The following is a 16,991-nucleotide window of genomic DNA, read 5'->3' as shown; positions in this document are numbered from 1 at the left end:
AGTTAAGGAACAGTAAAAAGAGAAAGTTTCATTCCGTTTCATTGTGTGAGACACTTTTCTCATCTTTCTTTCCCTCTTCACACAATCTTATGTGTTTGATAACTGATAAGAAAGAAATAGAGAAAAAATTGTGTGAGAATTATATTTCTTATATTCTATTTTAATTCAAAAATCTCTCTCTTATTTTCATGTTTACTATTTTTATCTCCTCTGTCAAATGAACCCTTACTGGTATAATTGGTTTGACTTGTCTGATTAGAAATAGTATTATGAAATGGATGTAACTCCGTGTTAAGCCAATTAATGAGATTTCTTGGTCAATTTATATGGAAACATATTTATTGGGTGTTGCGGACATATACTTCGTCGGCCCAATAAGGCAAAAACTAGCATTAAAGCCGATGGTCCAGAAAAACAAAGGATTAGCTAAACAATTAATTGAAGAAATCATAAATAATGAGTCGGTGAGCCGACATACGAAGAAGTAGTAACTCATGTTTGAAAGGAAATTGTTAAGAATTAAGGTGGCTATAATGTGATGTACCTAAAATTCCCGTTTTAAATAAGAATGAATGATGAAAAAATTACCAACACTTGTGTTTAGGGCAAGATGTGCTGCATGTTCCATTGTTTCTTACTAATTTGATTTGCTCTTGAATTTTAAAATTAGATTAAATATATTTTCGGGGACGAGTTCAAACTATATTTTGACTCTCAACTTGATCTTCTTGTGACTTATATTCACTTTTATATTATAAATTATGGTAAATAATAAGTTTGAGAGTGAAACTCTTATTATATATACTCTTTCAATTGCACGTTACCAATATTCTCTTCTGTACTGTAATGTACATTTCAAACATTATTCCTATAATTAGCCAAAACTTTCTCTCTAAACAATCTTAAATACTCTTATTTTTATCTTTTTTTTATGTGTTGGAGATCCCATTGAATTAGACCAATGAACTGGTTTTTGTGGTTGAATTATATCAAAACTCAAATTTTAAGAGTAACTTTAGCACCCTAATTGAATCTAGGAGGGAAGTAAAAATTATGAAGTATAAATAGGGGTAGTTATAAACTAAATCAATTTAATACAAACTGTAAAAATAAAATTGAAAAGTAAAAAAATTAAAATAATTTAATTTTTCATTAGATTATATCATATTTCAAACTAATTTAATCTAATTCAAATTATTTTATACTCATGTATGTAGGGCCGGAGACAGGATTTTATTTTAAGGGAGGTCAATAAAAAAATCATGATTTAGAAAAAAACAATTAAATTTTCACATACATTATATGTACAATAAATTTAATAGTTTTTTTAATAAGTAGAAGAAATATATATTTGCTTTGAGTTAAAAAAATATTTTAACCAATAAGTATGGTACCAGCCCACAGACGCACAGCTATCAATAACAAAAAATAGAAGAAAATAAAGAACTAATAGTAGCATCATAAAAAAAGTGTGACAAAAAATAACATCTCTTATATATCTTTAAAATAGAGGTGAAGTTTTCAAAATACAACCAACAATAAGTCACTCATCTCATTATTATCAAAATAAAATGTTTCTATTCAATAATGTCAATAAAAACATAGTATCAAAATTTGAAGTAAATGCATTAGACACGAATTGTGTTTCTTCATTATCTCTTTCTTTTTCTTATAAAATGAATATATAATTTTCTTCTTAAACATCTTTCAACCAAAAAAAATATACACTTAACCACAAAAAAAAGGAGTTTCATTACATGAATATAAATATTATAAAAATTGACAGAAAACAGTTAGATATGTTAGCTAAGTACAAATGAATCATTAGCAAAAACAAAAACTATAAATCTAATAAGCATTACTAAAAGAAACTAGCAGTTTGTGTGTTCAAAACTAGTTTTTCTACAAGTTAATGAAATGCAATGCAAAAGTCTTTATACACATTAGAAAGAAAAAGTAACAAACATTTGAGATATAATTGCAATTTGCAAAGCCATTAATTTTTTTATAAAAGCAAAGTGAATTTTATTAAGATAGCAAATAGGCAGCACAAGTAGTATAGGGCAATTAAACAGATTACGAAAACATAAAATGCCTAAAGACTTATAATTCTAAAACCTATAGTTGAGCTAGCTTTAAGCATCCCCACTGTACTTCTCCAAAACTCCAAAACTTGAAATGAGAAGCAGTAGCAGAATCCATCCAATGCAATGTCTGTATTAGTTAGTATATCCCACAGTCACGCACCACCATTTAACGTCTTCACCATAACTAGAGGAAAAATAATACTATCAAAACACCTGCATGTATGTAATTTTTTTACAAAATTATCACAACACCTAAATTTATACAAGTAGATATTTTGAAACTATCAATTTGTTTTTCACATGGTCTTATTTTCTAAATTACGTCTTATTATCTAATTCTGATAAGTTTATTTATTTAGTTAGTAGGATTTTTTTTTTGTATTTCCTGTTATTATATAACTTTTGACATTTTATTTCTCTACGTTTTTCTCATATTTCTTTTTTTTTCAATGATAAAAAGTGTGAGAGGAAAACAATCTTGTTAACTTTGAAACTACAACTGCGAGTAATTTTAATCTTATAAATTCGTAGTTCTTTTAAGCGTGTAGCGAGAAAAAGACTTATGTTTCTGTAGTCAGAAAAATCTTCTTCAATTATTATCTAATATTTATTATCACTTCAGTTGAAGTATTAAAAATACAGATAAAGCGAAACATAATAACAATGACTCAAATAGTCGAAAGAGAACATTCCAATTTCCAAATAGCTAAAGTATGATATCATGACTTAAAATTTGTTTTACTGCTCTAGAGCACCTAAAATGTTTTTTTTTTGTCTCTCCAGAGCATAAAGTTATGATTTTGTGGGAACTGGGAAGGAATTTTATAACCGAGCAAATTTGGGGCCAGCCAAGGCTTAAATTATGGGCTTGGATCCAATCCTCTTCCCATTTGAAGACAATAAACTTAAGAGTGTTGCTAGGTGCACCCAGCATTCTAAAAAAATGATAAAATTACTTTTACTTGATTTTCTTCTTCCGGATCAAGTTGATCTGGAAGTCTCTTCCGGATCAACTTGATCCGGAAGAGGAAAAATAAATTTTTTGTTAATTATACAAGATATTTAAAGATATTTATTTCATTAATTATAATATAATTAAATATATTTATTTATTTTATTAATTATAATATATTTATAAATATTGATTTATTATAAATAATTAATGCTAATCAATCACAATCATAATTCATGCTAATCAATCAATCATAATCATAATTCATACTAATCAATCAATCACGCTAATCAATCATAATTCTCTAAAAGAGGATATAAATAATTTCAGAGTTAGCAATTTTCAGAATCAATCAATCATGTTAATCAATCAATCATAATCATAATTCATACTAATCAATCAATTATGCAAATCAATCATAATTCTCTAAAAGAGGATATAAATAATTTCAGAGTTAGCAATTTTAAAAACTGCATTATGATTGCTAACTCTGAAATTATTTATATCATCTTTTAGGGAATTATGATTGATTAGCATGATTAATTGATTAGTATGAATTATGATTATGATTGATTAGCATTAATTATTTATAATAAATCAATATTTATAAATATATTATAATTAATAAATAAATATATTTAATTATATTATAATTAATGAAATAAATATCTTTAAATATCTTGTATAATTAACAAAAATTTTATTTTTCCTCTTCCGGATCAAGTTGATCCGAAAGAGATTTCCGGATCAAGTTGATCCGGAAGAGAAAAACTAAACAAGGACAATTTTATCATTTTTTTAGAATGCTAGGTGCACCAGCAATAATGCTGGGTGCACCTAACAACACTCTTAACTTAAGGCTCGGAATAGTCTGGGACCAAAACAGCCCCAAGTAATAAAAGATTGTACTCTGAATTATGGACAGGCTGTTACTACTTCCTGCACCCCATATTTAGCTGCCTTGAGCTCCATAATAGTCAATTTTATCATTGAAAGTGTGAACCACCAATAAATTGGTCTCTGAAAAGATAAATTTTTTTAAATCAGTCATTGAATGTACAAAAAATGCCACAAATTAATCTTTTAGATAATTTAATAACAAATTGATCGCTAAGTTTTGTAACTTAATATCAAATTGGTATTAAAAAAATATAATTTATTATCGAATTACTCTTTAAACATTATAATTTAATGGCAAAAATAATCTTATAAATTTAATTTATCATATTTTTTATACACAAAAATTAAATTTATATTTTTCATCTAGAAACTCATTATAAGTTCCTCTTTCACATTGTTTCCCCCAAATTGCTCATCAGCAGAGTGTGCACTGACAACACTGTATAGATTTTGCTGCCAAAATAAAACATTGAATGAAATCAAATTATCTGATACAAAGTATTGAAAATTCATTGTATTTGAACCTTATTAAAATCAATTGTTTTTGTGCAGTACATGGATTAAAAAACAAGGTAAGGAAAAAACACACGAAAACTAGGTGCTAAAGTATTTGAAGTTCCAAAAGTCTTCAAACCCCAACAAGCAAAGAGATTCGCAATTGAAACAATAAACCGAAGTAAAATGTTTGATAGATATTTAATGTGCTATCTAATACTTAAAGAGATAAAAAAATAGAAAATATAGATATAGTAAGATTTATGATATGGTAAGAAGAAAGAGGCAAAACAATAAAAGGTATTAGTTAGATGTTTAAAATGAAAAATGATTTATATATTATTACTCTAAATCAAATTATATATTTTTTGTTATGGATTATTTACTATGAAAGAGGAGAATTAACCATTAATTTCAAATTAATTAATATAAAATATAAATAAATTATGCAATCTAAAATGATCAATTTAGAACCTAAAATTTATATTATGGATCACCTAATCCAAAATTAATAGTTAATTGTCGATATTAAGTAATTGGTAATAAGATTCTTAAAATTTATTGGCTTTCCATATCACCTAATCCAAAATGTAAGAAAGATATCTACTGATCATCCAACTCACCCATATGAATTCTTAAAACAATCAAATTAAAAATAAACTTAAATATGATATTTATTTCTAAAAATATAATTATTATTTTTTATTTTAATCTTTCATTTTATTCATCATAAAATTCAATAAGTATTTTTTATTTAAATCTTTGTTATTAAATTGCTCATAAACTAGCTGAATATTTTGAGCGGATATGAATCTAAAAACGTACTTATCCAGAAATTCGTTGAGTTAAAAGCTATATAATTACTATTAGCTTTGAGAAATTCGTTACTAAAATATAAAAATTTAAATTTTAGTTTTGGAAAGTAAAAAAATATAATAAATTTATTTATTTATTAACTTCTCTCCATTACTATTAATAAAAAAAATTTAGATGATATATTCAAATATAAATATAAATAAAAATAACTATTTAATCGAATGTGGATTTTCAATAGTTGCAAGCATAGGACGAAAAAGAAAAAGCATGAGCAATTACATAGTCAACGCTGAAGATGGCTAAAAACACGTTTGTCTTCTTTGCTCACCCCACTAAGCGAAACGATCATGGAGCCATCTGTGACTCTCAGATTCCGATCACACACCCTCTCCCTCTTCCCTCACACACCAATCTCTTCCATAGACCACCCACACAATCATCTTCTCATACCCATTTCACCCAAATTCAGTTCAAACACTACGCTGTCGGTGGCAGCAGCAGCGAAGAAAAAGCCAAGCATCGAAGGTGTGAGCGAAGAGTTGAACGCCATGGCCTCTCAGAACCTTGACTTCGCACCCTCCCGGAGACGGGTCCGTGCAGCTTTCACCGAGGTGCACCAGCAGCTCGACCATTTCTTGTTCAAGGTTAGTTCTAACTCTTCATGGCTTCAAATTGCTGCGGTTTCATTTTTCAGATTTTGGAATTGTTAAAGAACCAGTCTCTGATTTTGATGCTTCAATCTCTTACTGTGTTTGTCTTTGATTGGCGAACTAGACTGCTCCTCCTGGGATCAGAACCGAAGAAGTAAGTTTTTTCTGCTTTTGGCAAAAACTCTATGGATTATGAGCATGTTGTTGTGAAACTGAGGGGATAAACACCGGGTAGATTTTTACCAATGGACCTCAGCAACCACATTAGTGAATCACACCATACTAATCCAAAAACCTTAAAGTGTTCATGGGTCTTATCTTCACTTATATGCTTATATGGTGTATAAACTTCCCATTCATACCCGATGTGGCTCACACTTGTATTTCAACACATGTTATTTTTCTTTTCTTGGTTTTGCGAAAAATATGATGAATTTGGTTATTTTTGTTAATTAGGGGTATGAAAGGAATTCCAGGGGATTGGAAATTTTCTGCAAAAGCTGGATGCCTGAATCGGGCGTCCCACTCAAGGCTGCTTTGTGTTTCTGCCATGGTTATGGCAGCACTTGCACTTTCTTCTTTGAAGGTTTGCCATTAATACCTTAAATATGTTTTTTTTTTTCTCTCACTCTAATATTACATTTTTTTCCTATTTGAGCTCTCTTTTTTAAAGGCTTGTAAACTTGTGATCTAGTTCTCTTCATTTTCTTTTCCCCTTTGTGTGTGATCCCTTTGTTAGTTTTCCATTTTTTGAGTGCCTTTAAAAAGGTTTTCAATTGCGGCCACCATGTCAGTTTCACTGCAATAACTTGATATTGTAAGAAATTACAGATCAATGCGGCCAATGTGGCCGCAATTATGGTTACAAAGACTCCAAAAACCTAGATGTTTCAGCCCAAATTGCAGTTGTGGACTATCTTTTTAAAACTTTGGTCGTTTAGACAAATACATTTGGTCCCTTAAGAAATATTACGAGTCTTGTAATTGACGAGGACTAAAGCAAACTATATTTAGGATGAGGACTAAATTACAAATTATTAAAAATGTGAAACAAAATGGAAAAATCGTTTCAAGAAGTAGCTAAGTTTCCATTTGTAGTATGTTGTGCTATCAATTTATAACAAACCTAGAAATATATTAAATGTAGTTAAGGGAAGATTTGAAATTTTGTTCAGGTATTGCCAAAAGAATAGCTGCTTCTGGGTATGGTGTTTATGCTATGGACTATCCAGGTTTTGGTCTATCTGAAGGTTTACATGGTTACATACCAAATTTTGATGATTTGGTTGATGACGTTATAGAACATTTTACAAAAATCAAAGGTAAAACCTTTTAGCATCCTGGCTGTCACATTGATCATTGTTGTAATCTTTTATATGTGAAAGTACAGAATGTTGTATTGTTGTTGATCATGCTTTGTAATTCAATTGACAGCAAGGCCTGAGGTGAGAGGGTTGCCACGATTCATATTGGGGCAGTCAATGGGTGGAGCAATTGCTCTTAAGGTTCATTTGAAGGAACAAAACACTTGGGATGGAGTAATCCTTGTTGCACCAATGTGTAAAGTAAGTCCACTTCCTCTGTATTGCAACTGATGTCACCAGCTTCATTATCGGTATAATTTTCAAGTTCTGAATCATTCTATAGTTTGAGAGCATTGAAGTATTTTATTCTTATAATGTCTTTTGTCATCTCTAAGGTTCAATTTCATTCTTTTGAAAGCTAGAACGCTGCTCCAATATATTATGGCAATAAACAATGCCATGCCAGGAGTTCTGTTTTCTTAAGTCAGTCACGAGAACCACAGTTAATATCTAGGCAGTAACATCACCTTCCAATATGGCACTGATAGACCCTAAAATAATAGGGATTGTCAATATTGAAATATAAGAAAAATGTAACATGTATCACAGAGTTTTGTGATCCAATTACTAGTGGACTTGATTTTAAAGTCAGTTTCCCTTATCTTATGTTTGTGATTAAAATATTTTGATAACTGGTATTCAATATTTGGTATCTTATACTTCCAATGAATTTCAAGAATTAATGCATGTTTTAAAAAATGTCTATTATGAGACTTCTCTTCAAGTCAAAATTGGAAGTAGTCCAAGATCAATCTATAGGAAAATGGAATCATCCATCATTTGAAGAATAGCCTTTCATGGTAGTATTAGCATATGTGTCATAAAAAGCCTGATTTGTTCTTGTTTTGGTGCTAAGATCGCAGAGGGCATGTTGCCACCTACTGCACTTTTAAGGGTATTAAATCTTTTGTCTAAGGTGATGCCAAAGGCAAAACTGTTTCCACACAAAGATCTATCTGCGCTGACTTTCCGAGAACCTGGCAAGAGAAAAGTGGTTGGTAATTTTGTGAACCCCTAATTCTTCAATGCTCGCAAAGTAAAATGATTGCCCAGTGTCTTTCTGTATTGTGCCTCTTCTTAACATGTCTTGCATTAACTAAATGTTTTAGGTCATAAATCATATGCTTCAATATATCCATATTATCTGCACGATCAAACTTTCACTTCATTGACAGTCATACCAAGTCTTTTAGCATGCATCTTAATATGCACAATGATCATCAAATGATAACTTGCGAGTCAAGAGCCAAATCCATGTACAAAATGCATGTTCTCTTCGTTTTATCTGATTTGATTTCTTTTTTGTTCTTCTTTATGCATAGATGCACAGAAACTTGAATTATTCCTGATACCCATTTTGTGGATGCCAATTAACCTGCCAATTTGTCACAAGTCTTTTCTGCAACATCTGTGGTTCAAGTGCATGAATGAAAGAGCTCTGAAGCATGACTTAATCCATAGTATCTTCTATCATTGAATTGTTGTTAACTTTCAAAAAGTTTGATGAAAAACCAGTCCCTGAAAATTTGCACTCTAAAACAAACTAATTGTTAGAGTTGATTCTTTCCTTTATAGGCTGGTTACAATGTTATTTCTTATGATCATCCAACACGATTGAAAACTGGCATGGAGCTTTTAAGTGCTACTCAAGAAATCGAGTCACAATTACACAAGGTTAGTTTTTGCTCACTTCTGTTTTCCGAGAATCTAACGTTTATACCTGCTTTGATTATCTGTGCTTTTTGCATGCAATCTTTGTCATATCAACTGGAAACATGAGGGTGATGCAGGTTTCTGCTCCATTATTGATTCTCCATGGAGCAGCAGATCAGGTGACAGATCCATTAGTGAGCCAATTTCTTTATGAGAAAGCTTCTAGTAAAGATAAGACACTAAAGATCTATGAAGGAAGTTACCACGGCATTTTGGAAGGGGAACCTGATGACAGAATTTTTGCTGTGCACAATGACATCATCTCATGGCTTGATTTTAGGTGCTCACTTAAATGAGGTTCATGGTATTGTATTGTTGACCTCGCCAAGATATTTTTGATCTTATAGTGAACAAAGAACACCCTTCACAAAAGTTACCTCACAGGAATGGCACCTCTATTGCCTCTTATCATGGTAGTTACATGTACATGTCAATTTAGCTTTCTACTTTTATTATAGGCTCATTTATGAGTTTAATATTACAATTCGCTTATTGGATTTTCAAACCAGATGTAATCCATTGGCTCCCTTTATTGTGAGGTCTGACCAGTAATAAAGTTTCATTATCCAAAAAAATGGTTTTGTTTCCCTCGGCTAATTTAAGATATTTATTTTTTTTTTCCTCTGGATCGTAAAGTAATTATTATTTATAACATAAAATACACGTATTTATAATTAGGATTTTTCTATAAAAAAAAGTCTCACGATTAAAAAATAATGAAAATTTAGCTCTATAAAGAAAACTATCATTTGTTTATGGTATACGAAAGCGGGATTTTATTATTTGATCATAATTTTATTTACTTAATTAAGCTTTATATAGAAAATAAAATATAAAATTATAAGTACCTGCTTTCATTTTACACAACCCTTTTTTCATTTTTCATGGAAATTGAATAAATTCACAAGGCTCATATTTTTTCTCTCAATCAATTGCAAAGAATATTTGTTAGTTCTTTAAGTGTGTTTAGAATTTGTCTTGATTGATCCCAACCCCTATCTCACATTTGATCAAATTGTTAAGATTTTTACTATTTATATTTAATACGAAAGAGAATAATATAAGTTTTGGATGAATATATGTGCACATTCTTTTTTTTATCAATTATTTGAAAGTTAAAGAAGGAAAAAACATACTTAATGTTTGACAGAAATTATAGGAAATGGATTTGTATATCCTTTCTCCAAAGTTTTCCATAGCAGAATTACTCTTTGCCAAACAAATTTTCAAATGAAGTAACACAAAAAATATTTAAAATTAAAAAGATGTGAGAGAAATTTAAATCATAAAATTAGTAATATAAGCAAAGTCCAATAATACTAGGTTGGTTGGGATGGGAATATATATAAGGGCAACGCCAACGATGCAAGCAGAGATTTTTTCTTACGCACGCAGTGGCATCTATCTAAGACAGGCACCATGTCACTTCTTAACCAGCTCTTTAACAGAGGCGTTTTCGGCACTCGATGGTGACTGATTTCCCCTTTGCTTCTCAGATTTAAGTTTTCTGATTCTGATTACAATATCCGATTTTAGGTTTTGGGGATATGTCCATTATGTTTCTGTATTCCCGGATTTTAGGTTTCTCAATTGAGTCTCACTCACTTTTACTCATCGTGCGCTTGCTCAAATAACAATTGAAGTGTTTATTGTGTCAAGTTCAGTTTCAATTTTGAGTCCTTAGGGTGGGTTTCGTAAGATATTATTTAGGTATATCCAATGTTTTATTGGAGGAAGTGAGCTATTTTGATGAAAGATAACGGATCCTTCTTGGATGGATTGTTAATATGACCGTCTAAGGTGTGATTGTGATTATTGAAATGATTATACTTTTACTGATTGTTCTCTGGATTCTCTCTTTCTAATGCCAAGTAAGTAACACTAGTAAACATGCTGTTTTTCATCTTGTAGCAAAACATGCCTGAACCTGGCAATTTCACGCATTAAGCTGCTGCAAAACAAGAGAGATATGCAACTGAAACAAATGTGCAAGGAGATTAGCCAATTCTTGCAGGCTGGCCAAGAGGCAATTGCTAGAATCAGGGTAATCCTTCAAGTCTTGGTTAATAGCTGCTGGTTTCTGGATCTTTTCTCCCTGTGTTGTGATTTGCTGTTTATAAAATGCATTGATTTATTAATAATTTTAAATAGGTGGAGCATATCATACGGGAACAAAATACATGGGCTGCATATGAAATTTTGGAGTTGTTCTGTGAATTTGTTCTTGCACGTGTACCTATAATTGAGAATCAGAGGTAAGTCCAAGGGTTTGATGCTATTTTCCACAAATGTGAAACATATCGATTGCTTTCTGGATCTCCTGCTTCACTGTATTTTACTAGTGACCATGCTTTTCTCAATACATTAGAAAATAGAGACAGGGAAAGGCTGTGTACACGATTGGCAGTTTTTTTTTATGAAGATAACAATCACAAACATATTAGATGATCTCTCGTCGGTTGAAACTAAAGTATTTGTAGTTATATTGTTTCTGAATCTTCAAGGGGATCCAAAGGAGGTAGAGTATATATTTTTGAACATAGTTTCTAGAATCTTACGATTCACATTTTGAATCACATGATTTGACTTTGATATGATTTGGCTAGCCAATGATTTGCATCAAGAGATGAACCGCAGATGACTATGAATCTTATGAATTATGATACATGGCTGAATCAATGCAATTCCATATCACCGATACAAATCACTTGATTTATAATTCATCAATTTTTATTTTATTTCACCTAATGTTTTAAATTAAAATGAAAAAGTTATAAGCTTAAATTGTTTGAAAAAAAGGAACTAAAGGAGCACTACTAAGCACATCCTATTTGATTATTCAGATGTTTTAGTTTCATTCTTCTAAAACCAGGGCTTCACACCGTCACAGTGTCACCCTCTGATTCTATCTATTGTATTTGGTTGTACCATTTCTGTTTTAAGTCTTGTAAAATATAGGCTTCAAACACTCAGTTATTACTCATGGTTTTGTTTTGTGAGGCTTTTGGTCATTTTCTAGTTTAAAATTATTGCATTGAGCATGATTCATCATTTATATGATATATATAAGCTATTCTTTGTTATGTGTCAGTTTTATAATTAGATACAATTTATGAATAACAAAGAAACAACAAAAGCTTATCCCAATAGGTGAGGTTGGCTACTTGGATCACACGATACCGTTCGGTTCGGTTAAAGATCAAACTTTTGGAGATATTGTTTACCATGAGATCCCCTTTAACAATTTCCTCCAATGTCCTCCTTGGTCTCCCACTCTCCCTTTTTGCAAAACTAAAAACCATACTATCTACTATCCTCACGGATGTTTCCAGTGACCTTTGTGAATCTACTGTCTTCACTTATATCGTTGTATGATTTGTAAATCATGATTCAAAAATTAGCTTAACGGTTCAAAATTTGAATTGTGATTCAATGAGCTTGTTTCTGAACATAAATGGGATAAAATGTATGATTTTAAACTTGATTCACCAAAATTGATTTGTACATAACTTTAGGGAAATGATATCTGTTGCTGCAAGTTTTTTAAAGGAAACTATTAGCAGCTAAATAAATAATTGATGCTAAAAGCATTCATTGGTATTCCATTCTGAATATTTTTAGTTCTCTTTCACTTATTTAATGTAGAAGGTATTTATATACACCACGCTAAGTCACTTTCAGTGTAGAGAATATTCATTTTCACCACTGAATTGAGTTTTCAAACAGTTGAACATTTTCTTATACAATTTATAGCAGAATATTTTTTAAGTCAAACTTGAAGCCTTTCTTCTCCACATAATAGGGAGTGCCCCACGGAATTGCGAGAAGCCATTGCAAGTATAATTTTTGCTGCTCCTAGATGTTCAGATGTACCAGACTTATTGCACATCAAGAACTTGTTTACCACTAAATATGGGAAAGAATTTGTCTCTGCAGTATCTGAACTTCGTCCTGATTCGGGCGTGAACCGCACGGTGATTCATCTTTAATTGCAGTTTCTGAATAGCAAACTGTTACAGCTTCAGAATAATTGCTTACTATCATTAGTCCATCTATTCTTTTGATATGATTATTTCAGATCATTGAAAAGCTTTCAGTTAGTGCTCCATCTGGAGAGGTAAAACTCAAGGTCTTGAGGGAGATCGCAGAAGAATACAATATAGCATGGGATTCTTCTAAAACTGAGGCTGAATTTAGGAAAAACCATGAAGATCTCCTGGTAATTTATCAGTGGATGTTCGTTTCTTCATTATTGGACGTTAAAAATATTATCCATGTGATATAATACATCTGTCATTGATGGTAGATAGCAATATAGCATCTGTATAACTAATAAGTTCTCACTTGTCTAACTATAATGGTTCTACTACCACCTTTATCCCTGACACTGACCCCTGAAATTACTTCAAATTTCATCCTAACCTCAGGGTACTTGGCTCTTCATGTGATAGTTCTACCATGAGCCTTGAGAAGTGACTCTAGCTGTTGAGAGTATTTGTTTTAATTCTCCTCACATATCTTCTGTAAATGTCATAGATATTCAACAAAGTTTACATCGGTTGTCGATTGCCTACACAACCTTCACCTTTTATCTGGGCTCGGGATTATGTAAAGATTTTCAACAAAGAACAACATAGGCAGGTTTATAAGTGAGATATTCCATGAGTGCAAGAGATGTTGACTTTATCTGATTTTCATCAATTTTTCAAACATATTAATTGTCTCTTTTATTCATGTTCCTGGACTTTTCAAACATAGCTTGTTTATTGGGTGAGTTTGGTGATTCCTTTCTCAATACATTATTCAGGTCTATAAAAATTGTTTGCAGGGAGGGTCCATTTATTATTAGTGGTAGTAAGTAATAATTTCAGTTATTATTCAGTCAACTTGTTCTCACTGCTAGCTCTGTTGGTTTGTCTTTTGTCAGTAGCATCTCAATCAATATGGATTTACAGCATCTTAGAGTTCATTTTATATATTCATGAGTTAAATATAAACGTCAGGACTTGACAATGAGAAGCTTGTTTAAAATATGACAAATGCTAACCAGTGCCCTTGGCACATTAGTTAAGGAACTAAAAGAAGAAAGACATTTATTGGGATGCACAAAATTATGTTATCCATGACTTTTTTAACGCTTTTCTATGATTTCCACTATAAATACTTTCTCATTTTAGTTTTTTTAACCAATGCCCTAGGGACACTAGTTAGCAAGATCCTTTAAATATTTTTGAGTTAAATAAGTTATCTCAGAACTTTACATTGAGAAGCTTGTTTCTTGATGAGGGCAATCTAAATCTTCAAATCACCGACTTACGTGTTATACTTTATACATTTTAACCAAGTGTTATGAACTAATATTCCCAGATTTTTTAAGCCAATATATTTTGTTGTCTACTTTTCTACTGTGGTGTCAAGACTGTTCAGTTTTTCTTGATTTTTATTATGATTTTCTCGTGTTAACTGTAGGGTGGAGCAAAGCAAGTTAGTGCTGGAGCTACGCTTTCTCATACTCCCAGCAGAAATGGTTCTAATAATCCATCACCTTGTATTACGGAACCTTCTATCAAGCCTGTGCAAGACAAGCAAGAATATAAACACCTTGAAGCTCCGAGCCCTTCTAACAATAATTCTTCGTTGGATACTAATGAAATCGAACAGTCACACAAAAACAATAATGTTCCCGCTGGAGATGCTAAAAGTGAGACAAGATTTCAATCCTCTGATGTACTGGAGAAGGCACGGGCTGCCATTGCTTCTGCGGATCGCGCATCTGCAGCTGCTCGTGCTGCTGCTGCACTAGTTCAGAGTAATTTTGGATCATTGAAGCTGGAAGGTAAATAAACCTTCACATCGATGAAAATGCTGCCCTCCCAGGATCTTAATGCTGGAAAAAAAAATGTTAAGAACTAAATGCCAAAGGAGAAAATTATGTTCTTTGTTGCGGAGGTGACAGCTTCATACAGTGATTCTATGTAATAAGAATTGTGCCGTACTTCATTGTACATTCCATAATTAATACATGTATATCATTGTAACGGAACGGAATACTGAACAGTGTGAACTTTTCTATTTTCTAGATCTTCCTGATTCTTGCAACTGCGGATCGTAGTGTATCATGAACTTATAGATGTTATTTCTAAGTAATTTAAACATCAATTTTACCCAGGAAATAATTGTGTGCATTTCCGAAATGTTATACTCTTATCATCTCATGCATATTTTAATGCATTTATGTTGTTATATAAACTATATGTTAGGTGTTGTGTCCAACAACCTGGCATGGTGCTAGTATGACACAGCTTCGTGTGCGATTGGTTCGTTTCTTTAAAGCGACTTTAGTTAAAGCTAACTACGCTGTGAAAACAATAGAAGCGTCTTAGATCGTGCCAACGAAGGAACATTTGCGATACATCTGTTTGGTGCCCACGATTGACATTGGGTTCCGACACACGAAGATTGTTTCTTGACAATCCATATTTTATCATCAGTCACTATTTGAATTCCATTATTCAACTATGTTCTATATAGCTAACATATATGTTTTAGTATGCGTTCAATTGCATATTTGACCAATGATGCAACTGGCCAGTTATATTTTGTTTTTATTTTATTTTAATTTTGATATAGTGCAAGAGTTATAATTGTAATTCTTAACCCTTTTCTATACTTTATGGGCCACTTATAACAGTCCAATCTCAGAAGAACCAAGCCGAAAAGGCTGTAAAGATAGGCCCAAAAAGATAGTCTTCAATAATTCAAGGAGCTGACTGAATATTGTTGCCTAGTCTGAACGAAAATTGGAAAAACAAAAGATCAAATTAAAATTCTGAACTTTCCCCGGAAAATCTTTCAAACAGAGCACAATTGAAATTCTCATTTTTTTATTACATATTCCAAATATCTAAATATACATTTTTAATCTTTATACCATCAAACAACTCTTGGTGTGCGTAAGAATTAACTTTATCGAAAGTGACTATTAAATGACTTGCACGACCAATATCCATTTTAAATTTTTTATAAAACATCTGTTGGGTACTTTAAGAGAAAATTGAGATGAAATATAACTGTATTTTACAAATTAATTTATAAAGAATGCTAGTATATATGGTAATGAACTGGTTCCAACATTCTACTATTTTAAGGAAAAAAATATTACAATTAAGTTTTCTTAAATGACCGATATAAATTTCACCTAATTATAAATATTATGTTAAGAAATAGTGGATTAATAAGAGCTGCATGATCCACAATGATTCCTTAATATAAAAGTAAATCTACATACAAATTGCATATTTTCACATGTGAATCAGAGGGAACAGTACAGAAACTAAAATAATAAAATTTTGATCATAAAGTTCGTGTGCTTGTCATATATCTATTCATCATACATAAAAATTAATGCATTTTAAAAAGAAAAAAAAAAAAAAGAAGAAGAAGAGATGCAGTATTTGAATGAGGAGGCATGATTGGTTATGAGGGCACCAAAAGAGTTGGTGGCAGGGCCACACAGCACACACCAAGTGAGTCAGAAGAACCAAAACATTCTTGTTGGCACTCCCGGACACCGTGACCTTCAAATTACAATACATGCACTAACTCATGACTCTACTCACTCTAGTGACCACACACACTGGCACATGCAGGCTAAAGAGTGAACCCTAGCTAAGGCACCTAGGTTTCACATAAAAGCCCTATTGCCCTAGCCCTTTACACGCTATTTTACTTACATCTACATCATCCATTTGGCACAGCACAGGCAGAGATTTTTCTCAGACAAGAGATTTTTAGTTTTGTATTGTATCGTATTATATACACTCTCAGCGCATAATCACACTTCTCAACCCCATTCCCTCTCTCATGCAAACTCCATTCTACTCGTCTGATTCACGAAAGACACACAGTACCTATGCATGAAACTTTAGCAAACAGTTCTGTGAGAGGCACACTAACCGTACATTTATTCACTGTGATCAGAACAGAGAGAGAGAGAGAAAGTAGTGCGTGTTTG

General features: G+C 31.7%; 2 protein-coding genes across 6 annotated transcripts; both read left to right on the top strand.

Moving 5' to 3' along the window:
* The first annotated feature begins 5,485 nt into the window (after positions 1-5,485).
* LOC114401166 (caffeoylshikimate esterase-like) lies at positions 5,486-9,564 on the top strand. Of its 4 annotated transcripts, XR_003664234.1 has the most exons (9): positions 5,486-5,894; positions 6,025-6,054; positions 6,357-6,486; positions 7,076-7,222; positions 7,335-7,465; positions 8,121-8,262; positions 8,587-8,724; positions 8,840-8,938; positions 9,055-9,564. XR_003664234.1 is itself a non-coding variant. In XM_028363593.1 (8 exons), exons 1-8 carry the CDS (start codon positions 5,598-5,600, stop codon positions 9,271-9,273), a joined length of 1,191 nt encoding a protein of 396 aa, XP_028219394.1. In that variant the 5' UTR covers positions 5,486-5,597; the 3' UTR covers positions 9,274-9,564. The 4 variants fall into 4 exon arrangements, 3 of the variants coding, with proteins under 3 accessions (XP_028219394.1, XP_028219395.1, XP_028219396.1); XM_028363593.1 differs by lacking the exon at positions 8,587-8,724 and having other exon boundaries at positions 8,121-8,258; XM_028363594.1 differs by lacking the exons at positions 6,025-6,054; positions 8,587-8,724 and having other exon boundaries at positions 8,121-8,258.
* A 739-nt stretch (positions 9,565-10,303) lies between these two features.
* On the top strand, positions 10,304-15,168 carry LOC114401164 (IST1 homolog). Of its 2 annotated transcripts, none has more exons than XM_028363591.1 (6): positions 10,304-10,446; positions 10,889-11,021; positions 11,129-11,232; positions 12,780-12,951; positions 13,056-13,196; positions 14,447-15,168. In XM_028363591.1, exons 1-6 carry the CDS (start codon positions 10,397-10,399, stop codon positions 14,819-14,821), a joined length of 975 nt encoding a protein of 324 aa, XP_028219392.1. In that variant the 5' UTR covers positions 10,304-10,396; the 3' UTR covers positions 14,822-15,168. The 2 variants fall into 2 exon arrangements, with proteins under 2 accessions (XP_028219392.1, XP_028219393.1); XM_028363592.1 differs by having other exon boundaries at positions 10,379-10,777.
* The last annotated feature ends 1,823 nt before the right edge of the window (positions 15,169-16,991 follow it).

Source organism: Glycine soja, chromosome 20, assembly GCF_004193775.1.
Source record: "Glycine soja cultivar W05 chromosome 20, ASM419377v2, whole genome shotgun sequence".
Taxonomy (NCBI): Eukaryota; Viridiplantae; Streptophyta; class Magnoliopsida; order Fabales; family Fabaceae; genus Glycine; species Glycine soja.
Note: the sequence above shows the minus strand (reverse complement) of the source record. Positions and strands in the feature narration are given on the sequence as shown.

What these genes read in the sequence shown, in the direction of transcription:
- LOC114401166 (XM_028363593.1), top strand. Translation starts at nt 5,598, where the DNA reads ATGGAGCCATCTGTGACTCTCAGATTCCGATCACACACCCTCTCCCTC. An exon ending in CTGGGATCAGAACCGAAGAA is followed by an intron (nt 6,055 to 6,356) that starts GTAAGTTTTTTC and finishes TTTGTTAATTAG; the next exon opens with GGGTATGAAAGGAATTCCAG. An exon ending in TTGTTGCACCAATGTGTAAA is followed by an intron (nt 7,466 to 8,120) that starts GTAAGTCCACTT and finishes TTTGGTGCTAAG; the next exon opens with ATCGCAGAGGGCATGTTGCC.
- LOC114401164 (XM_028363591.1), top strand. Translation starts at nt 10,397, where the DNA reads ATGTCACTTCTTAACCAGCTCTTTAACAGAGGCGTTTTCGGCACTCGA. An exon ending in CCTATAATTGAGAATCAGAG is followed by an intron (nt 11,233 to 12,779) that starts GTAAGTCCAAGG and finishes TCCACATAATAG; the next exon opens with GGAGTGCCCCACGGAATTGC. An exon ending in ATTCGGGCGTGAACCGCACG is followed by an intron (nt 12,952 to 13,055) that starts GTGATTCATCTT and finishes TGATTATTTCAG; the next exon opens with ATCATTGAAAAGCTTTCAGT.